At 45.6% G+C, this 24,044-nt stretch overlaps 1 protein-coding gene, 1 long non-coding RNA gene and 3 pseudogenes across 2 annotated transcripts in view; 4 read left to right on the top strand and 1 right to left on the bottom strand.

Moving 5' to 3' along the window:
* The window catches only part of LOC117194122, a 38,138-nt gene extending 28,255 nt beyond the window's left edge, over positions 1 to 9,883 (bottom strand). Inside the window, exon 1 of the long non-coding RNA XR_004474747.1 lies at positions 9,815 to 9,883. This is a non-coding gene — a long non-coding RNA (uncharacterized LOC117194122). The remainder of the gene's footprint in view (positions 1 to 9,814) is intronic.
* On the top strand, positions 247 to 5,420 carry LOC117194111 (annotated as a pseudogene).
* On the top strand, positions 9,802 to 12,276 carry LOC108155394 (kinesin-like protein subito). The gene is made up of 4 exons (XM_033398763.1): positions 9,802 to 10,693; positions 10,758 to 11,760; positions 11,802 to 11,988; positions 12,055 to 12,276. Exons 1-4 carry the CDS (start codon positions 9,898 to 9,900, stop codon positions 12,202 to 12,204), a joined length of 2,136 nt encoding a protein of 711 aa, XP_033254654.1. The 5' UTR covers positions 9,802 to 9,897; the 3' UTR covers positions 12,205 to 12,276.
* Positions 12,277 to 12,999: 723 nt separating this feature from the next.
* LOC117194113 lies at positions 13,000 to 18,159 on the top strand (annotated as a pseudogene).
* Positions 18,160 to 20,005: 1,846 nt separating this feature from the next.
* LOC117194114 lies at positions 20,006 to 21,674 on the top strand (annotated as a pseudogene).
* The last annotated feature ends 2,370 nt before the right edge of the window (positions 21,675 to 24,044 follow it).

Here is a 24,044-nt window from a genome sequence, read left to right as displayed (position 1 = left end):
ACTAAAACCTTTTTTTTAGGCAAAATCTAATAAAAGAAAGTATTTAAAATAAGCCAGTCAAGTAGAAAGTTGAATCAGTAACCATATAAAATTATGTGGGCAGGGCTAAACGATCTATCTAGCTAGAAATATTCTACGGAATATCAGAAACGAGTAATATGTATAATAGAACTTGAATTCGTCAGTATATTTGCGGTATATTTTTAAAATGAGACGGTATATTTTGGTATATTTCTGAGGGTCGCACGGTATATTTTTATCACACTGCTGCGCAGTTAATTAAAAAGATAGATTTCGAATTCAGTGCAAGTTGCATTAACAACTAGATTAGATTTATACATCTAACACTCCAAAGGTACATTTAATAATAAGTGCTTAAACGAAAATTATAGTGAAAGCAGAAAACCATGAAAAACAATTGTGCAAATTTCTAAGCAGACATCAAATAAAGTGGCACACAACATAAACCCAGGCACACACATTGACATTGACTGTAACCGCAGCCATATGTACTATATATGCATATGTGTACTTATGTATACACTTATACGAGTATATTGTGAAATTATAAACATAATTAATGCCTGGTGATTTGTTTTTGTTGCAGCTTGTGGCACCCACCTCTGTCTGCGGGGCGTGAAATGTTAAGGATTCACGTCAAAATGGGTCCGCAACGTAGTCATCATCCCAGCAACAACAACAACAGCAATGGCACCGCCACCAGCAGCAATGGCAATCGCCAGCAGAAGGAGTTTACGTGCTGTTTTGGTCTGCATGTCCATACGGCCACCCTGATGATTGAATTGTGGCATTTGGTAAGAAACTCAATTACCACCCTCTGACCTTTACCCCACCCACACACACAGCTGCAGCAGGCTTCTCAAAATGTGTATACACAGCTGCATTCCCACGCATGCAATTTGTTGCCGCTTCATTTTTGACCCTTTTCAGTGTCAAGGAAGGGAAAAATCAATCGACCATGCCTGCGCAGTTCCTCCAAAACTGCACGCATCCAGCAGCTCTAAAACTTTCGCACTGCACACGTCTAACTTTCCCTGCGTGGGTTTTCCTCCCCCTGTGACGTCAATCCGTGCGTCATCTGATCGGCAACAGTGCCAGCGAAGATGGGACTTAGCATCACTTTGCATCCCAATACGGAAGTGTCGGTCCGGATCCGTGACTGGCAAACGGTATAGTGCGATTACACAAGCCCTAAGGTGGGCCTTTTGTCCAGCCCCCGGCTGAAAGTAGCCCCTACTACAGCCCATTGTGGAGAGGTGTCGCCTACACATGACTTGGCATAAGCAATTGGCATAATTTGTGTTTGAGCAGCATCAGCGACTGTGGGGCTCTGAAACCTTGTCGATGGTGTTCCGTTTCACTTCTTATCAACTGCAAGTGCAATTTAATACCACTTCGGGTCCCAGTTTCCCCTTTTCTTTGTTTACCCCTCCAATTCGAGTCGAGTATCGGCTGTTCAAACGCTCTTATTTATTTATTTATTTGTATAGCGTATAGCCGCGAATTGAATATTCCGATTGGGTCATCATATAGTGATACAGTCATCTTGCGACCATCTGACTGATCCAACTTCGTTTAGGTATCCAAATTAGAATTATAACAAACAAACCATGCGCCTCCATTGAAGTGTCGCATTAAAGGTCAATTTGCCGTCAAAACAGAGCCTTGAACCTGATGTGATGTCTAAGCACGGGCCATATGTGCAAACAGTCACCGCCAGATACCAGGATATCCGAATCTATGAGCTGTTCCATTTATTTTTAAAAATCCACGTACTCGCCAGATGATATGCAAACATTTCCCCTCAGATATGCATACAACATCTTTCTGTTTGGTCAACAGTTTCAACAGCGCGATAGAAGGCCGCCATAAATTGGAGAATTGTTAATTCAACTGTCACTTATTAGCAAACAAATCGCAAATCAAATCTACTGAAGTTTCCTTATCTGTTGTGGTTTTTTTTCTCTTGCCAGCTCGGCTGCCAGCTCATCGTCATGATAAGCCATAGAATACCCAAACACCTGCGAGATGTTCAAAAAATGTGTTTAATGAATCTGTATCTATCCCCTACGATATGAGCTGGCATTTGCCTTCCCAGTCATTTTGAAATAATATTAAAACTAACATTCGAATCTACATTTTTCGCACAAGAGCAATTTGAAATGATTGCTCCTTTCCAATGAGATCGCTTCCAGAAGAAGCATTCGACACAGCTTGTGCAAGATTCGAGTGCAATGTACCACGGAGCAGAGAGCGATTACGAAGAATCTGATTCCTATTCAGCGAGCACCCCCTGAGCTATGACGAAGAAGAGAGCCTGGTGGAAGAGGAGCAGGAGCAGACGGAGGAGAGTAGCAGCTCTGGGGACGTGGAGAGCGAGGAGAATGGCCTAGTCTTGCTGTACAAGAACCCAGCTTTTAATTGTCCTTCGTCCCCGTCCTGGCGCACGAATGCTGGCGAGCCTAAGGAGCGCACCCTGTACTCCTTGGGATATGCCGCATCCGACAAGTGGTCGACACTGGAAGCTACTCCTTGTCAGAATCGGCGAATGTCAGTTCCCAGTGCATCTCATGGTTCTGCAGAGCTACTCACAGTCGTTTCGCGATACCGCCCACGATATTGAATTGGAGCTACCAGAGGAGTATGTGACCGCAAGGAGTTTCGGTCTTATCTACGAATGGATGCTTACGGACAAGCCGCTCCTGCCCCGATTGGGCCTGCTGGAGGTCCTTCGAGCGGCAAAGTTCTTGAAGATCATGGCTGCAAAGAGAACGCAGCTGCATTGCTGTACGTGGAGGCGAGGCGCCTGAACATGGAGCGATCTCAGCGACGTTTCCTTCTGCGTATTTCAAAGTTCTTTCTGACACTTGTGGCCTCTGAGGAGTTTCTCCTTCTGCCGCTGAAGCCGCTCCTTCTTCTGTATGCTCGAGTATGCTCGGTGTCAACTCGGAGCTGGAGGTCCTAATGTCTGCAGTGCGCTGGTTGAATTGCCGGTGGCCTCAGCTCCAGGACAAGATAAAAGAGGTCTCATCTTGTGTACGTTTTGCTTTGATCGCGCCGTGGCATTTAGTACGACTCCAAAATCCGGAATTATCTTCCTTGGAAGTGCTGAGGGTTGTCACTGACCCGACTGTGCGTCAGCTGATCCACGATGGCATTGCCTACACAACCACGCGAATCTACTACGGCGCCGATCAAGAGTGGTTCAAAAATCACCTCCTCAAATCTGCCATGAGCATACCAGAGCCAAGATCTTGGATCTTCGACCCCGCCTGCAGCCATCACCATCGTATTAACTGCAAGTTAGCACTGGACTTTTCCTACCAAGCGTTCATTGGATACCTCAACCGCCTGCAGGTACAGCCCAAGCACTACTGGAAATCGCTGGAGTCGGCAGTGGCTCCGAGCGGCGTCGAGTGCCTCAGCTGCCACCACTTAACCCAAAGGTTGCAGCCCTTGGCCCCAGCTGACCATCGCTAAACCCGTTTCCGTTGTATTCATTTGTTGTGAAAATTTTTAATATATATCTTGATACCCATTCCATTGAATTGATCCTGTCTTAGCTCATTGTTCCCACATAAGCTTATACGATGGTATAATACAGCGTAGTATTCATGTATCCGTCTCCGCTTCACTTGCAGTTCCTCAACATTTTGGCCCTGAGCGTTCTGTCAGTCATCTGGAGCAACCCCGAGATGATGGACGAGTTGGAAAGCGGCAGCATTGACTGTGGATCTCAATGCACCGGCCTTGCCGACGCCCCTGAGCAAAGTGGACCCGCCCTACGCCTACCGCGACCATTCCCTCAACTATCGTAAGCGTGAGCGTAAGCAGTGACACAGAGTGGATCCGTGGATGGATTACTAATTATCGTTTTCGGTTTCATTCTATGCTTGTAGAGAACTTTGACATGGGCGGACTGGTGTGCACCTGCATGATAGCCATAACACTGATGATGATCTATGGAACCATCAAGGGGAAACCGTCGCATCTGTCTGCAGCTGTTTGACTTCGCCATAACGACGTAAGATCATTTTAAATCGTTTTGTGGGCAACCTCCTCAGCTCTTTCTTTCCGGTTGCAGCCTCACCGCCGCTGGCTATCTGTGCTACCTACAGGCCATCCATCGAATCATTGCCGAGTCTCACCGCTTGCCCTGGCGCGAGAAGTTGCTGGAGCTGCCGCCTGAGGAGCTCGTCGTGGTGGTTCTCGTCGTTTTCGTGTGCATTGTATTCCTGAAGGCCTACTGCATTGGCATCGTCTGGCGCTGTTACAAGTACCTGACTCTGCGTCAGCAACATATCCGCACATTGTTTCCCTTCCTCGAGACGGGATCCGGGATCAATGATGTGGGCGGCACCTTTGGGGCTGAGGAGCGTGCCTACACCACTCTGTTGCCCAACTATGATGAGGCCATTGCCCAGTACTTGAAGCAGGCACCGCCGCCATCCTATCAGGTGGCCATGTCCAACTACCAAGAGGATCAGGCCGGAGAAGCTGGCGGTGCTGAAGCAAATCCTGGTGTGCCCCCCTGTTCGTGGCTCTGGATGCAGTGGCCACTGCAAACGTCGCCTCCATTATGGATGATAATGATAACATGGATAACAACAACGAAATGCCGAACAACAACAACACTATGCACGTGAATGCCAACACGCCTCCAATGCGACGCAGTGATGTCGCCCTTGGCCCCATTTCCGATGACGATGATGATCTGGAGGTGATCGACGCAGGCCTAGATGCGATGGAGAGCATTCCACCGCCGCCGCCGTACAACGATGTGGCCGATGCCGAAGTGCAGGTGCCATCCCCGTCTGCGGTAGATCGTCAGGTCAACATAACACCTGGGCGCAATGAGAGCCAGGCCTAAGTTGTGATTTCTTTAAGTTTTTTTCTCACTATGTAACCGTGATGTGAGCGCGTGCTCGCATTACTACCATCCACATCCTCGTCTTGCCCAGCCGCACAACGTTTTTTTGGTTATCATTACTTGGCTCATTCCGTTTCCTCCATCAATCAGGTGCACTCTTGCGTTTATACATATATGCTCTCTCTATACATATATAGTATGTATTTATGCACAAATGTGTTGAAAAGTGTTTTAGCAAATGAAAAATTTTAAGTAATTCCCATTTATAGCCGCCGCCCATATTGTTGTTTAAGGTAAAATGAAAACGCAAGCAGATTGTCTTTATGAATGCATATATGCTATATATATATATATGGTTGCTTGTCTTTAAATTTCCAAAACCAAAAAAAGGACCGTAGCAAGGATTTTGGTGTGGCCCAGAAAAGCTTCAATTCCTTTTCGGCCACGTCCGATATTCGAAAGTAGATGCAACAACAACCTGTTATAAACGTTTTCATTCGTTTAACCATGAGAATTTCAATTAGATTAAGGCCAAGTAGTTCGTTACCAGATAAATTCAATTGGCGCCCGCAGCCCACAGCCCGAAAGCCCTATCTCTGGGTATGAATGTTGTGAACGTTGTGAGTTGCTGCGGACACCGCAACTCTACAGTTATACTCGATACTAAGTCAATATGGCTCTCCTCCGGCAGACGCCGCTAATATTGAACGACAAGACAAAGAGTGCGTGCGAGAGAGACAGAAAATCAGTCTGAGCGTGACGTCGGGCGCTGCGTAGCCACTGCAAATTGATTTGTTCCTATTGGCTATAAAAATGATCTGATCTGATCCAGATTCAGCAATCTGATAGATATGATCATTATCTATGATTCTGCGTTTTTAGTTTTCTCGTATCCTCAATATTGTGGATGCAACATATTTTCGTCCTTTGTGGGGGCGGAAGGGGGTGGGGCGAAATTTTGAGATATACGTTTCATAGTAAGATCTAACAGGAGTGCATACCAAATTTGGTTACTCTAGCCTTAATAGTCTCTCAGATTTTTTAATATCCCCAGATTTTTGTCCTTTGCGGGGGCGGAAGGGGGTGTGGCGAAATTTTGAAACAAACTCGTCTCGGTCCGATATATTAGGAGTGTGGATACCAAATTTGGTTTCTCTAGCTTTTGTAGTCTCTGAGATCTAGGCGCTAATGTTTTACTCTAAGAAAAGCCTATGCTACGTGTGTGTTAGAGAGAGACAGGGCGAGAAAGAATGAAATTGTTTTCTTGATTCTGGCTATAATAATTATACGATCTGGTTCAGATTTTGCACTCTAGAAGATATAGTCATCTTCTACGATTCTGAGTTTTTAGTTTTATACTATCTTTAAAAATGTATATGCCACAGATTTTCGTCCTTTTTGTAGCAGTGACATATCACAGAAGTCCGGATCCAAAACAACGTTGCTCTAGCTCTTATAGTCTTTGAGCACTAGGCGCTGAAGGGGACGGACAGACGGACGGACAGACAGACATGGCTCAATCGACTCGGCTATTGATGCTGATCAAGAATATATATACTTTATGGGGTCGGAAACGATTCCTTCTGGACGTTACACACATACACTTTTACCACAAATCTAATATACCCCAATACTCATTTTGAGTATCGGGTATAAAAATAAAACCAAGTTTAAGCGCAGGGAAGTTAAGTTAAGCGAAATTGAAAATATTTGGAGAGGGTAAACTAAGTGCTAGTAATGTATTTAAATTTTAGCTATTAATGAATAAACTTATAATGTCTCCTTAAACGTTGATCTTGATTTCCGATACCCAGCCCCTGTAGTAGCGAGTCCTAAAGAAAAGGGGTCATAAAGAATAGAGGAAGATGGCAGATTATGACCAAGGAAGGTTGGGCGTGGTCCTTCATTCCAGCTGAGGACGACTTTTGATCCGTTCGTGTCGCGTGCGTGTGCATATGTGTAAGTGAAGTCTAATGGCCAAAAGTTTTGTTTCTCTCCGGTTCTGGAAATGTACTTGTACATGTACATGTCGTTAAGTTTCTTGCACGCTCTTTTAATATAAAAACGAGGGGGAACGTTGTGAGTTGCTGCGGACACCGCAACTCTACGGTTATACCCGATACTAAGTCAGTATAACTCTCCTCCGGCAGACGCCGCTAATATTAAACGACACGACAAAGAGTGCGTGCGAGAGAGACAGAAAATCAGTCTGAGCGTGACGTCGGGCGCTGCGTAGCCACTGAAAATTGATTTCTTGCTTTTGGCTACTAAAATTATCCGTTCTGATCCAGATTCAGCAATCTGATAGATATGGTCATTATCTATGATTCTGCGTTTTTAGTTTTCTCGAATGTGCAATATTGTGGATGCAACAGATTTTCGTCTTTTGTGGGGGAGGAAGGGGGTGGGGCGAAATTCTGAGATATACGTTTTATAGTGAGATCTAACAGAAGTGCGGATACCAAATTTGGTTACTCTAGCCTTAATAGTCTCTGAGATTTGTGGATGCCCCAGATTTTCGTCCTTCGCGGGGGCGGAAGGGGGGGTGGCGAAATTTGGACACGAAACGGTCAAGGTCCGATATCACAGGAGTGTGGATACCAAATTTGGTTGCTCTGGCTCTTATAGGTTCTGAGATCCTTGAACTCATATTTTGCAATTGACAAAACCGACCATGAAACCTGGGTGTTAGAGAGAGACAGAGCGAGAAAGAATGAAATTGTTTTCTTGATTCTGGCTATAATCATTATTCGATCTGGTTCAGATTTTGCACTGTAGAAGATATGGTCATCCTCACCGATTCTGCGTTTTTGGTTTTATCGTATCTTTAAAAATGTGGATGCCACAGATTTTCGTCCTTTGTGGGGGCGGAAGGGGGCGAGGCGAAGTTTTGAAATATTTTTGTAGCAGTGACATATCACAGAAGTCTGGATCCAAAACATCGTTGCTCTAGCTCTTATAGTCTTTGAGCACTAGGCGCTGAAGGGGACGGACGGACGGACAGACGGACAGACAGACAGGGCTCAATCGACTCGGCTATTGATGCTGATCAAGAATATATATACTTTATGGGGTCGGAAACGATTCCTTCTGGACACACATCCACTTTTACCACAAATCTAATATACCCCAATACTCATTTTAGGTATCGGGTATAACAAATATCGTAGGTCTCAGAATAGACAAATAAAAAGAACACCACCCTTTTGCCGACGAGACAGTAGCCGGAATGATAGCGTGCTGGTCGACCTCTGAGGAAAACATATGTCCTACTAACCGTTGTCCACTACAGGCCGTTGATTCCAGTGGTTACACTGCCCATACAGAAACACACTCTCATATTTGGGCAATGCTGATTGTCTCTATCAGAGGAATGTTGAAAATACGGTTCGAAGTGTGATTTGTTGACCCCTAAATGGAAGTAATCTTCTCCACAATCATGGGAAGAATACAGAGTTTAATCCTTTCAACACCTTTATTGTGTTGACAACACCGCGATTCGCATTGATATGGATGGCCAGACACGGTCGATGGTCGCCTTCAACCAACCGACTTATCCAGCCAGCCAGCTGCATCTTGAACTCACATTTCAATGATGTGATATGGAATGGTGTTAGGGTGGGAGCAGCAGCAGATGGAGGTTTGTTTTGGTGCGGCGCAGTTCCGAAACAAAAGTAAACTATTGGGAACCGGTTTGCGCAGCCATACACATTTCTTATAAGACCAAAACAAATTACGTCACCAGTTAGAGGCGCAGATACACACACACACACACACACACACACACACACACAGAGAGAGCCAGAGAAACGGAGAGATAGAGAGAAACTAAACAATTGACGTTATATTTGAATGCGATGATATCACACTGCAAATATTATGATATGGGAAAACCCTAACTGGAAAAACCAACAAAATGGGAGAAAAAAAAAGAAAAAGTTAATGTAGCCCAAGGAGTAACGGCTAATTAACGTGAGTTTTCGTCGAAGAAGCCAACAAGCTCGGGCGGTATTCGAACACACGATCGAAGTGAGAGCGCGATCGTCGTCCCTACCTAAAACCGCATGAGAAATGTCCAAACGACTAGACCGCATAGCCACGCCAGCTAGAAGTTTGGTCGCTTCCCAGAGCAAACATACATGCTCATGTATACATACATATGTATGTGTGGAATAGAATTACACCGAAGAACAGCTGTTGTTGCGGTTGATCCCAACCTGATTGGCACTCTCCAAATTCGCACTTATTTACGACGGGTTGTTGTTTGGCACTGATAACGCCATAGGCCCCACCTTGATATGGCGAGCACACACACCATCTATCTGATCACCCACCCGCGTGGACGCTTTTGTTCTCTCCTTCTCTCTGATTCCATGGCGTTTCGTAGAGTGCAGTTTATCTCTGCCTCTATAAATAGGAGACAAAAGTGAATTCGGAGTATGACGTAGTGCAGAAGTGTGGGACAGGGGAGGAAAGGCAACTAGTGCGTTTGCTGAGAAACAGCAACAGCGCGCAGCCAGCCAACGCGCAGGAACGCGGAGAAACAACAATCGAACGACGCAAAATTATAGGAACTAGGATTCGCGGGGCGAGGGGAGGCATAGGCAATGGCGGTGGTGGGCACTGAGATAAAAGGAAACTTACTGTAAAAGTGCAGTTACAGTAACGCGATTTTATATAACTGCAGTTGCACTCCACGTTCACTTTTGCTTATTTGCTAAAAACACCAATTAAAAACAGGTTTCTCTGCGTCTTATAGTAGGACCTATATCACTTCATATTTAAAAGCAAATGTTTCTATTTGTATTTTGTACGCAAGTTCCTCTTTTCCACAGAGCGATGCACCAAACCCACAACCTCTCAGAACGAAAAAAAAAACAAAACGTGGCGCACACAATACAGTGGGATACAGTCACACTGAACGCAGCAACCGAAGACCTGGGAGCGTACGCTGTAAATTCGTTTGGTACATATTCGATGTATGAACTGACACATCTATATTTTGTATGGGAAATGCTTCTAGTCTTGTGTGCCTTGAACTTGCAGTCTTTATGGAATTATATTTGATAGAAAATATCAATAAATTTTGGCAAAAACTATCACGATATAAATATTACGAACTGTCAACGTTCGATACCGTATCACTGGTCGTAGCTGTCATCTACACAAATTTGAAAAAAGCGGCAACCCTACCAGAGGCGTCTGAAAAAAAGCGCGAATCTACAATTGAAGAAAATAAAATCTGCAAATCAGCAATAAACTTTTGGAATATTCGGCAACCGTCACACCTTAACATGAGCGATTCGTATGAAGCACCAGTGCGCGAAAAGCGCTCATTTCTCATGGCTCGAGATCCCAGCGATGACCGGCGCTGTCGACCAAGACCGGAGAAAAAGTTGCGTCTGTTCGATGATATACATGAAGCCAGGGAGAGCACAGACGGCTCAGAGTGCGCATCCAATGGTGGAGACTATGCAACTAGTGTCCCGAGTGCTGAAGATAGCAGTGTCGGGGATACTGGGCCACAGGTCTTTTTGCGTCTGCGTCCCGTTGGTGCCGCCTCCAAAGCATACTCGGTATCAGACGATGGAAAAGTGCTGGTTACCAGCGCGATGAGTGAAAACACCAGCACCAATGTCAACAAAATGGAAAAGCACTTTGGATTCACATCTATATTCGATGGCTCCGTTGGGCAGCGGGATGTCTACGGCATCTGTGTTGGTCCCAGGATTCTGGATGAAAAATGCGTTACCATAATGACGTATGGCACTTCAGGCTCGGGAAAAACGTACACAATGCTTGGTATGTTCGATATTTTACTGTCTGCACCAAAGGGCAACTGCTCATAATGTTTTTTCCAACAAAGGCGATGATGTGCTTGCTGGTGTTATACCCCGCGGCCTAGAGCACATATTCACCATCTACATGGAAAACTTATACCACTCACCCAAACTAAAACTGGTCAACGGCTGCATTGAGTTCCTTCAGGACGAGACCACGTTGCGGGAAATGCAAATAAGCAAGAAACTGCTTAGCTTGTGCCAGGATATTGGCGGGCATCACGAGCGACTGAAGGAGGCGATTCAGGGGGATCACACCTTCGAGACAAAGGCCGACCCGAACGTCTCGGTAATGATTTGGGTATCATTTGTGGAGATCTACAATGAACTGGTATACGACCTATTGAGCATACCGCCGCGTCAAGAAAATCTTGGTGCTGTTCCGCGAAAGCCCATGAAGATCTCCTGCAATAAAGGTCAAGTATATATCAAGGGCCTGACGACTGTGTTCGTAAGAAGCAGCGAGGAAGCCTTGCGGCTGCTGCGGCTGGGACAGCAGCGTTCCACCTACGCTTCGACCTCGGTAAACGCGAACTCTAGCAGATCCCACTGTGTCTTCATCGTGGATGTGTTGAAGTACAACAGCTCGGGAATGACCACTCAATGTTCGTACAAGTTTTGCGACCTTGCGGGCTCGGAGCGTGTAAACAACACGGGCACCATCGGGTTACGCCTCAAGGAGGCGAAAAACATCAACACCTCCCTAATGACTTTGGGGCGGTGTCTGGACGCGGCCAGTACTTCACGGAAGAAGCCAAACAATGACGTCATACCATTTCGCGATTCAAAGCTTACCATGCTGTTGCAAGCAGCCCTGCTCGGAAAGGAACGCTTGGCCATGATAGTGACTGTCACACCGCTGGAGAAGTTCTATGAGGAAAACCTGAACGTGCTCAACTTCGCCTCCATAGCGAAGAATATCATTTTTAAAGAGCCTTTGATAAAGCAGCATAGTACACGATATTCCGGTTTCTTTGACAACTCTAAAAGGAATACCCAGTACGAATACGTCAAAGAGATTGAGGAGGATCGCTTTTCGGCATAATAACACATCGTATAATACACTTTTTACCGTACAGCCTGCGGGAAGAGATCGATCGATTGAAGTTCGACCATGTACTGAAGATGCAGATGCTGGAGGAGAAGCTGCGAAAGGAACTTTCGGAGACCTACCAAGAATTGATGCGGGCAAACAAGCAGTGGGAGGAGCAGACCGTGAAGCAACGTCTGATGGCAGAGCGGGAGGTCGAGTTTAAGGTTTGTACGCCTTACATAAGATGGTTTGCCTTTCCATTGCCACTAAACAATCGCGTATCATTGCAGCTGGCATCACAAAAGCGGCGGTACGAAGAGCAAATCGAGGATCTCAAGGATGAAATCGAGGAACTCAAATCTTCCTCAAGCAAATCCGACAGTATGGACGAAAAGGAGGATGAGCCCAATGCGTCCATAGAAATACTCGATGATGAATAGTACATGTTATATTTGCCATCTTGTATTTTTAAGGGTTTGTTATAGTCTAAATAAAATCACTTATGAATTCAAGTAGTGTGTATTCTGAGAACTTTTCTATTTGTGAAAAACATGGAAATCATCCTTGGGCTTGGGTCATCCTTGGGCTGTTGTCAATCTCTGTTTGAAAGGTATTTCAACGATATTTTGCAGGTAGTGGTCTCCTTACAAAGACCAGGAATGAGTAACGACTAAGACATATCATTTTCAGAAATGGTCTTTCTAAATTACGCTTTAAAGCAGCTTGGAAAACAGTATCTTTATATAAAATAAACCAAATAGTGTATACAAATGGCCATAGGCTGACAAGCAACACGACTTTAAATACCAGCAACATTGACGTTACAACATTGTGACTGTTTTTTTTGTTTAAACCTTGCTTTAGTCAAAATACAATAAATGGGAGTACTTAAAATTCGTTAATCTTGTAGAAAATGTATTTATCAATGGGATAAAACTATGAGCAATAGGAACAATTACGCCCTAACTTTTTTTTGTTTGACCTTTTTCACTAAAACCTTTTTTTTAGGCAAAATCTAATAAAAGAAAGTATTTAAAATAAGCCAGTCAAGTAGAAAGTTGAATCAGTAACCATATAAAATTATGTGGGCAGGGCTAAACGATCTATCTAGCTAGAAATATTCTACGGAATATCAGAAACGAGTAATATGTATAATAGAACTTGAATTCGTCAGTATATTTGCGGTATATTTTTAAAATGAGACGGTATATTTTGGTATATTTCTGAGGGTCGCACGGTATATTTTTATCACACTGCTGCGCAGTTAATTAAAAAGATAGATTTCGAATTCAGTGCAAGTTGCATTAACAACTAGATTAGATTTATACATCTAACACTCCAAAGGTACATTTAATAATAAGTGCTTAAACGAAAATTATAGTGAAAGCAGAAAACCATGAAAAACAATTGTGCAAATTTCTAAGCAGACATCAAATAAAGTGGCACACAACATAAACCCAGGCACACACATTGACATTGACTGTAACCGCAGCCATATGTACTATATATGCATATGTGTACTTATGTATACACTTATACGAGTATATTGTGAAATTATAAACATAATTAATGCCTGGTGATTTGTTTTTGTTGCAGCTTGTGGCACCCACCTCTGTCTGCGGGGCGTGAAATGTTAAGGATTCACGTCAACATGGGTCCGCAACGTAGTCATCATCCCAGCAACAACAACAACAGCAATGGCACCGCCACCAGCAGCAATGGCAATCGCCAGCAGAAGGAGTTTACGTGCTGTTTTGGTCTGCATGTCCATACGGCCACCCTGATGATTGGATTGTGGCATTTGGTAAGAAACTCAATTACCACCCTCTGACCTTTACCCCACCCACACACACAGCTTCAGCAGGCTTCTCAAAATGTGTATACACAGCTGCATTCCCACGCATGCAAGTTGTTGCCGCTTCATTTTTGACCCTTTTCAGTGTCAAGGAAGGGAAAAATCAATCGACCATGCCTGCGCAGTTCCTCCAAAACTGCACGCATCCAGCAGCTCTAAAACTTTCGCACTGCACACGTCTAACTTTCCCTGCGTGGGTTTTCCTCCCCCTGTGACGTCAATCCGTGCGTCATCTGATCGGCAACAGTGCCAGCGAAGATGGGACTTAGCATCACTTTGCATCCCAATACGGAAGTGTCGGTCCGGATCCGTGACTGGTAAACGGTATAGTGCAATTACACAAGCCCTAAGGTGGGCCTTTTGTCCAGCCCCCGGCTGAAAGTAGCCCCTACTACAGCCCATTGTGGAGAGGTGTCGCCTACACATGACTTGGCATAAGCAATTGGCATAATTTGTGTTTGAGCAGCATCAGCGACTGTGGGGCTCTGAAACCTTGACGATGGTGTTCCGTTTCACTTCTTATCAACTTCAAGTGCAATTTAATACCACTTCGGGTCCCAGTTTCCCCTTTTCTTTGTTTACCCCTCCAATTCGAGTCGAGTATCGGCTGCTCAAACGCTCTTATTTATTTATTTATTTGTGTAGCGTATAGCCGCGAATTGAATATTCCGATTGGGTCATCATATAGTGATACAGTCATCTTGCGACCATCTGACTGATCCAACTTCGTTTAGGTATCCAAATTAGAATTATAACAAACAAACCATGCGCCTCCATTTAAGTGTCGCATTAAAGGTCAATTTGCCGTCAAAACAGAGCCTTGAACCTGATGTGATGTCTAAGCACGGGCCATATGTGCAAACAGTCACCGCCAGATACCAGGATATCCGAATCTATGAGCTGTTCCATTTATTTTTAAAAATCCACGTACTCGCCAGATGATATGCAAACATTTCCCCTCAGATATGCATACAACATCTTTCTGTTCGGTCAACAGTTTCAACAGCGCGATAGAAGGCCGCCATAAATTGGAGAATTGTTAATTCAACTGTCACTTATTAGCACACAAATCGCAAATCAAATCTACTGAAGTTTCCTTATCTGTTGTGGTTTTTTTTCTCTTGCCAGCTCGGCTGCCAGCTCATCGTCATGATAAGCCATAGAATACCCAAACACCTGCGAGATGTTCAAAAAATGTTTTTAATGAATCTGTATCTATCCCCTACGATATGAGCTGGCATTTGCCTTCCCAGTCAATTTGAAATAATATTAAAACTAACATTCGAATCTACATTTTTCGCACAAGAGCAATTTGAAATGATTGCTCCTTTCCAATGAGATCGCTTCCAGAAGAAGCATTCGACACAGCTTGTGCAAGATTCGAGTGCAATGTACCACGGAGCAGAGAGCGATTACGAAGAATCTGATTCCTATTCAGCGAGCACCCCCCTGAGCTATGACGAAGAAGAGAGCCTGGTGGAAGAGGAGCAGGAGCAGACGGATGAGAGTAGCAGCTCTGGGGACGTGGAGAGCGAGGAGAATGGCCTAGTCTTGCTGTACAAGAACCCAGCTTTTAATTGTCCTTCGTCCCCGTCCTGGCGCACGAATGCTGGCGAGCCTAAGGAGCGCACCCTGTACTCCTTGGGATATGCCGCATCCGACAAGTGGTCGACACTGGAAGCTACTCCTTGTCAGAATCGGCGAATGTCAGTTCCCAGTGCATCTCATGGTTCTGCAGAGCTACTCACAGTCGTTTCGCGATACCGCCCACGATATTGAATTGGAGCTACCAGAGGAGTATGTGACCGCAAGGAGTTTCGGTCTTATCTACGAATGGATGCTTACGGACAAGCCGCTCCTGCCCCGATTGGGCCTAATGGAGGTCCTTCGAGCGGCAAAGTTCTTGAAGATCATGGCTGCAAAGAGAACGCAGCTGCATTGCTGTACGTGGAGGCGAGGCGCCTGAACATGGAGCGATCTCAGCGACGTTTCCTTCTGCGTATTTCAAAGTTCTTTCTGACACTTGTGGCCTCTGAGGAGTTTCTCCTGCCGCTGAAGCCGCTCCTTCTTCTGTATGCTCGAGTATGCTCGGTGTCAACTCGGAGCTGGAGGTCCTAATGTCTGCAGTGCGCTGGTTGAATTGCCGGTGGCCTCAGCTCCAGGACAAGATAAAAGAGGTCTCATCTTGTGTACGTTTTGCTTTGATCGCGCCGTGGCATTTAGTACGACTCCAAAATCCGGAATTATCTTCCTTGGAAGTGCTGAGGGTTGTCACTGACCCGACTGTGCGTCAGCTGATCCACGATGGCATTGCCTACACAACCACGCGAATCTACTACGGCGCCGATCAAGAGGGGTTCAAAAATCACCTCCTCAAATCTGCCATGAGCATACCAGAGCCAAGATCTTGGATCTTCGACCCCGCCTGCAGCCATCACCATCGCATTAACTGCAAGTTAGCACTGGACTTTTCCTACCAAGCGTTCATTGGATACCTCAACCGCCTGCAGGTACAGCCCAAGCACTACTGGAAATCGCTGGAGTCGGCAGTGGCTCCGAGCGGCGTCGAGTGCCTCAGCTGCCACCACTTAACCCAAAGGTTGCAGCCCTTGGCCCCAGCTGACCATCGCTAAACCCGTTTCCGTTGTATTCATTTGTTGTGAAAATTTTTAATATATATCTTGATACCCATTCCATTGAATTGATCCTGTCTTAGCTCATTGTTCCCACATAAGCTTATACGATGGTATAATACAGCGTAGTATTCATGTATCCGTCTCCGCTTCACTTGCAGTTCCTCAACATTTTGGCCCTGAGCGTTCTGTCAGTCATCTGGCGCAACCCCGAGATGATGGACGAGTTGGAAAGCGGCAGCATTGACTGTGGATCTCAATGCACCGGCCTTGTCGACGCCCCTGAGCAAAGTGGACCCGCCCTACGCCTACCGCGACCATTCCCTCAACTATCGTAAGCGTGAGCGTAAGCAGTGACACAGAGTGGATCCGTGGATGGATTACTAATTATCGTTTTCGGTTTCATTCTATGCTTGTAGAGAACTTTGACATGGGCGGACTGGTGTGCACCTGCATGATAGCCATAACACTGATGATGATCTATGGAACCATCAAGGGGAAACCGTCGCATCTGTCTGCAGCTGTTTGACTTCGCCATAACGACGTAAGATCATTTTAAATCGTTTTGTGGGCAACCTCCTCAGCTCTTTCTTTCCGGTTGCAGCCTCACCGCCGCTGGCTATCTGTGCTACCTACAGGCCATCCATCGAATCATTGCCGAGTCTCACCGCTTGCCCTGGCGCGAGAAGTTGCTGGAGCTGCCGCCTGAGGAGCTCGTCGTGGTGGTTCTCGTCGTTTTCGTGTGCATTGTATTCCTGAAGGCCTACTGCATTGGCATCGTCTGGCGCTGTTACAAGTACCTGACTCTGCGTCAGCAACATATCCGCACATTGTTTCCCTTCCTCGAGACGGGATCCGGGATCAATGATGTGGGCAGCACCTTTGGGGCTGAGGAGCGTGCCTACACCACTCTGTTGCCCAACTATGATGAGGCCATTGCCCAGTACTTGAAGCAGGCACCGCCGCCATCCTATCAGGTGGCCATGTCCAACTACCAAGAGGATCAGGCCGGAGAAGCTGGCGGTGCTGAAGCAAATCCTGGTGTGCCCCCCCTGTTCGTGGCTCTCCTCCATTATGGATGATAATGATAACATGGATAACAACAACGAAAGGCCGAACAACAACAACACGATGCACGTGAATGCCAACACGCCTCCAATGCGACGCAGTGATGTCGCCCTTGGCCCCATTTCCGATGACGATGATGATCTGGAGGTGATCGACGCAGGCCTAGATGCGATGGAGAGCATTCCCCCGCCGCCGCCGTACAACGATGTGGCCGATGCCGAAGTGCAGGTGCCATCCCCGTCTGCGGTAGATCGTCAGGTCAACATAACACCTGGGCGCAATGAGAGCCAGGCCTAAGTTGTGATTTCTTTAAGTTTTTTTCTCACTATGTAACCGTGATGTGAGCGCGTGCTCGCATTACTACCATCCACATCCTCGTCTTGCCCAGCCGCACAACGTTTTTTTGGTTATAATTACTTGGCTCATTCCGTTTCCTCCATCAATCAGGTGCACTCTTGCGTTTATACATATATGCTCTCTCTATACATATATAGTATTTAGTATTTATGCACAAATGTGTTGAAAAGTGTTTTAGCAAATGAAAAATTTTAAGTAATTCCCATTTATAGCCGCCGCCCATATTGTTGTTTAAGGTAAAATGAAAACGCAAGCAGATTGTCTTTATGAATGCATATATGCTATATATATATATATGGTTGCTTGTCTTTAAATTTCCAAAACCAAAAAAACCAAAAAAAAGGACCGTAGCAAGGATTTTGGTGTGGCCCAGAAAAGCTTCAATTCCTTTTCGGCCACGTCCGATATTCGAAAGTAGATGCAACAACAACCTGTTATAAACGTTTTCATTCGTTTAACCATGAGAATTTCAATTAGATTAAGCCCAAGTAGTTCGTTACCAGATAAATTCAATTGGCGCCCGCAGCCCACAGCCCGAAAGCCCTATCTCTGGGTATGAATGTTGTGAACGTTGTGAGTTGCTGCGGACACCGCAACTCTACAGTTATACCCGATACTAAGTCAGTATGGCTCTCCTCCGGCAGACGCCGCTAATATTGAACGACAAGACAAAGAGTGCGTGCGAGAGAGACAGAAAATCAGTCTGAGCGTGACGTCGGGCGCTGCGTAGCCACTGCAAATTGATTTGTTCCTATTGGCTATAAAAATGATCTGATCTGATCCAGATTCAGCAATCTGATAGATATGATCATTATCTATGATTCTGCGTTTTTAGTTTTCTCGTATCCTCAATATTGTGGATGCAACAGATTTTCGTCCTTTGTGGGGGCGGAAGGGGGTGGGGCGAAATTTTGAGATATACGTTTTATAGTAAGATCTAACAGGAGTGCGGATATGGTCATCCTCACCGATTCTGCGTTTTTGGTTTTATCGTATCTTTAAAAATGTGGATGCCACAGATTTTCGTCCTTTGTGGGGGCGGAAGTGAGCGGGGCGAAGTTTTGAAATATTTTTGTAGCAGTGACATATCACAGAAGTCTGGATCCAAAACATCGTTGCTCTAGCTCTTATAGTCTTTGAGCACTAGGCGCTGAAGGGGACGGACGGACGGACAGACGGACAGACAGACAGGGCTCAATCGACTCGGCTATTGATGCTGATCAAGAATATATATACTTTATGGGGTCGGAAACTATTCCTTCTGGACGTTACACACATCCACTTTTACCACAAATCTAATATACCCCAATACTCATTTTGAGTATCGGGTATAACAAATATCGTAGGTCTCAGAATAGACAAATAAAAAGAACACCACCCTTTTGCCGACGAGACAGTAGCCGGAATGATAGCGTGCTGGTCGACCTCTGAGGAAAACATATGTCCTACTAACCGTTGTCCACTACAGGCCGTTGATTCCAGTGGTTACACTGCCCATACAGAAACACACTCTCATATTTGGGCAATGCTGATTGTCTCTATCAGAGGAATGTTGAAAATACGGTTCGAAGTGTGATTTGTTGACCCCTAAATGGAAGTAATCTTCTCCACAATCATGGGAAGAATACAGAGTTTAATCCTTTCAACACCTTTATTGTGTTGACAACACCGCGATTCGCATTGATATGGATGGCCAGACACGGTCGATGGTCGCCTTCAACCAACCGACTTATCCAGCCAGCCAGCTGCATCTTGAACTCACATTTCAATGATGTGATATGGAATGGTGTTAGGGTGGGAGCAGCAGCAGATGGAGGTTTGTTTTGGTGCGGCGCAGTTCCGAAAACAAAAGTAAACTATTGGGAACCGGTTTGCGCAGCCATACACATTTCTTATAAGACCAAAACAAGAAAGGCGATTGCAGCAGATTCAAATTACGTCACCAGTTAGAGGCGCAGATACACACACACACTCACACACATACACACACACAGAGAGAGCCAGAGAAACGGAGAGATAGAGAGAAACTAAACAATTGACGTTATATTTGAATGCGATGATATCACACTGCAAATATTATGATATGGGAAAACCTTAACTGGAAAAACCAACAAAATGGGAGAAAAAAAAAGAAAAAGTTAATGTAGCCCAAGGAGTAACGGCTAATTAACGTGAGTTTTCGTCGAAGAAGCCAACAAGCTCGGACGGGATTCGAACACACGATCGAAGTGAGAGCGCGATCGTCGTCCCTACCTAAAACCGCATGAGAAATGTCCAAACGACTAGACCGCATAGCCACGCCAGCTGAAGTTTGGTCGCTTCCCAGAGCAAACATACATGCTCATGTATACATACATATGTATGTGTGGAATAGAATTACACCGAAGAACAGCTGTTGTTGCGGTTGATCCCAACCTGATTGGCACTCTCCAAATTCGCACTTATTTACGACGGGTTGTTGTTTGGCACTGATAACGCCATAGGCCCCACCTTGATATGGCGAGCACACACACCATCTATCTGATCACCCACCCGCGTGGACGCGTTCTGGCGGTCATCTGGCGCAACCCGAGATGATGGACGAGTTGGAAAGCGGCAGCATTGACTACACTGTGGATCTCAATGCACCGGCCTTGCCGACGCCCCTGAGCAAAGTGGACCCGCCCTACGCCTACCGCGACCATTCCCTCAACTATCGTAAGCGTGAGCGTAAGCAGTGACACAGAGTGGATCCGTGGATGGATTACTAATTATCGTTTTCGGTTTCATTCTATGCTTGTAGAGAACTTTGACATGGGCGGACTGGTGTGCACCTGCATGATAGCCATAACACTGATGATGATCTATGGAACCATCAAGGGGAAACCGTCGCATCTGTCTGCAGCTGTTTGACTTCGCCATAACGACGTAAGATCATTTTAAATCGTTTTGTGGGCAACCTCCCCAGCTCTTTCTTTCCGGTTGCAGCCTCACCGCCGCTGGCTATCTGTGCTACCTACAGGCCATCCATCGAATCATTGCCGAGTCTCACCGCTTGCCCTGGCGCGAGAAGCTGCTGGAGCTGCCGCCTGAGGAGCTCGTCGTGGTGGTTCTCGTCGTTTTCGTGTGCATTGTATTCCTGAAGGCCTACTGCATTGGCATCGTCTGGCGCTGTTACAAGTACCTGACTCTGCGTCAGCAACATATCCGCACATTGTTTCCCTTCCTCGAGACGGGATCCGGGATCAATGGTGTGGGCAGCACCTTTGGGGCTGAGGAGCGTGCCTACACCACTCTGTTGCCCAACTATGATGAGGCCATTGCCCAGTACTTGAAGCAGGCACCGCCGCCATCCTATCAGGTGCCCATGTCCAACTACCAAGAGGATCAGGCCGGAGAAGCTGGCGGTGCTGAAGCAAATCCTGGTGTGCCCCCCCTGTTCGTGGCTCTCCTCCATTATGGATGATAATGATAACATGGATAACAACAACGAAATGCCGAACAACAACAACACGATGCACGTGAATGCCAACACGCCTCCAATGCGACGCAGTGATGTCGCCCTTGGCCCCATTTCCGATGACGATGATGATCTGGAGGTGATCGACGCAGGCCTAGATGCGATGGAGAGCATTCCACCGCCGCCGCCGTACAACGATGTGGCCGATGCCGAAGTGCAGGTGCCATCCCCGTCTGCGGTAGATCGTCAGGTCAACATAACACCTGGGCGCAATGAGAGCCAGGCCTAAGTTGTGATTTCTTTAAGTTTTTTTCTCACTATGTAACCGTGATGTGAGCGCGTGCTCGCATTACTACCATCCACATCCTCGTCTTGCCCAGCCGCACAACGTTTTTTTGGTTATAATTACTTGGCTCATTCCGTTTCCTCCATCAATCAGGTGCACTCTTGCGTTTATACATATATGCTCTCTCTATACATATATAGTATTTAGTATTTATGCACAAATGTGTTGAAAAGTGTTTTAGCAAATGAAAAATTTTAAGTAATTCCCATTTATAGCCGCCGCCCATATTGTTGTTTAAGGTAAAATGAAAACGCAAGCAGATTGTCTTTATGAATGCATATATGCTTTATATATATATATGGTTGCTTGTCTTTAAATTTCCAAAACCAAAAAAAGGACCGTAGCAAGGATTTTGGTGTGGCCCAGAAAAGCTTCAATTCCTTTTCGGCCACGTCCGATATTCGAAAGTAGATGCAACAACAACCTGTTATAAACGTTTTCATTCGTTTAACCATGAGAATTTCAATTAGATTAAGCCCAAGTAGTTCGTTACCAGATAAATTCAATTGGCGCCCGCAGCCCACAGCCCGAAAGCCCTATCTCTGGGTATGAATGTTGTGAACGTTGTGAGTTGCTGCGGACACCGCAACTCTACAGTTATACCCGATACTAAGTCAGTATGGCTCTCCTCCGGCAGACGCCGCTAATATTGAACGACAAGACAAAGAGTGCGTGCGAGAGAGACAGAAAATCAGTCTGAGCGTGACGTCGGGCGCTGCGTAGCCACTGCAAATTGATTTGTTCCTATTGGCTATAAAAATGATCTGATCTGATCCAGATTCAGCAATCTGATAGATATGATCATTATCTATGATTCTGCGTTTTTAGTTTTCTCGTATCCTCAATATTGTGGATGCAACAGATTTTCGTCCTTTGTGGGGGCGGAAGGGGGTGGGGCGAAATTTTGAGATATACGTTTTATAGTAAGATCTAACAGGAGTGCGGATATGGTCATCCTCACCGATTCTGCGTTTTTGGTTTTATCGTATCTTTAAAAATGTGGATGCCACAGATTTTCGTCCTTTGTGGGGGCGGAAGTGAGCGGGGCGAAGTTTTGAAATATTTTTGTAGCAGTGACATATCACAGAAGTCGGGATCCAAAACATCGTTGCTCTAGCTCTCATAGTCTTTGAGCACTAGGCGCTGAAGGGGACGGACGGACGGACGGACGGACAGACGGACAGACAGACAGGGCTCAATCGACTCGGCTATTGATGCTGATCAAGAATATATATACTTTATGGGGTCGGAAACGATTCCTTCTGGACGTTACACACATCCACTTTTACCACAAATCTAATATACCCCAATACTCATTTTGAGTATCGGGTATAACAAATATCGTAGGTCTCAGAATAGACAAATAAAAAGAACACCACCCTTTTGCCGACGAGACAGTAGCCGGAATGATAGCGTGCTGGTCGACCTCTGAGGAAAACATATGTCCTACTAACCGTTGTCCACTACAGGCCGTTGATTCCAGTGGTTACACTGCCCATACAGAAACACACTCTCATATTTGGGCAATGCTGATTGTCTCTATCAGAGGAATGTTGAAAATACGGTTCGAAGTGTGATTTGTTGACCCCTAAATGGAAGTAATCTTCTCCACAATCATGGGAAGAATACAGAGTTTAATCCTTTCAACACCTTTATTGTGTTGACAACACCGCGATTCGCATTGATATGGATGGCCAGACACGGTCGATGGTCGCCTTCAACCAACCGACTTATCCAGCCAGCCAGCTGCATCTTGAACTCACATTTCAATGATGTGATATGGAATGGTGTTAGGGTGGGAGCAGCAGCAGATGGAGGTTTTGGTGCGGCGCAGTTCCGAAAACAAAAGTAAACTATTGGGAACCGGTTTGCGCAGCCATACACATTTCTTATAAGACCAAAACAAGAAAGGCGATTGCAGCAGATTCAAATTACGTCACCAGTTAGAGGCGCAGATACACACACACACACACACACACACACACACAGAGAGAGCCAGAGAAACGGAGAGATAGAGAGAAACTAAACAATTGACGTTATATTTGAATGCGATGATATCACACTGCAAATATTATGATATGGGAAAACCCTAACTGGAAAAACCAACAAAATGGGAGAAAAAAAAAGAAAAAGTTAATGTAGCCCAAGGAGTAACGGCTAATTAACGTGAGTTTTCGTCGAAGAAGCCAACAAGCTCGGGCGGGATTCGAACACACGATCGAAGTGAGAGCGCGATCGTCGTCCCTACCTAAAACCGCATGAGAAATGTCCAAGCGACTAGACCGCATAGCCACGCCAGCTAGAAGTTTGATCGCTTCCCAGAGCAAACATACATGCTCATGTATACATACATATGTATGTGTGGAATAGAATTACACCGAAGAACAGCTGTTGTTGCGGTTGATCCCAACCTGATTGGCACTCTCCAAATTCGCACTTATTTACGACGGGTTGTTGTTTGGCACTGATAACGCCATAGGCCCCACCTTGATATGGCGAGCACACACACCATCTATCTGATCACCCACCCGCGTGGACGCTTTTGTTCTCTCCTTCTCTCTGATTCCATGGCGTTTCGTAGA

The sequence above is a fragment of the Drosophila miranda genome, assembly GCF_003369915.1.
Source record: "Drosophila miranda strain MSH22 chromosome Y unlocalized genomic scaffold, D.miranda_PacBio2.1 Contig_Y2_pilon, whole genome shotgun sequence".
Lineage (NCBI taxonomy): Eukaryota > Metazoa > Arthropoda > Insecta > Diptera > Drosophilidae > Drosophila > Drosophila miranda.
This window is presented reverse-complemented; position numbering and strand designations above follow the sequence as displayed.

Coding starts and splice junctions, on each gene's coding strand:
- LOC108155394 (XM_033398763.1), top strand. CDS start 9,898: ATGGGAAATGCTTCTAGTCTTGTGTGCCTTGAACTTGCAGTCTTTATG. Junction 10,694..10,757: donor AAAAACGTACACAATGCTTG/GTATGTTCGATA, acceptor TTTCCAACAAAG/GCGATGATGTGCTTGCTGGT. Junction 11,761..11,801: donor GTCAAAGAGATTGAGGAGGA/TCGCTTTTCGGC, acceptor AATACACTTTTT/ACCGTACAGCCTGCGGGAAG.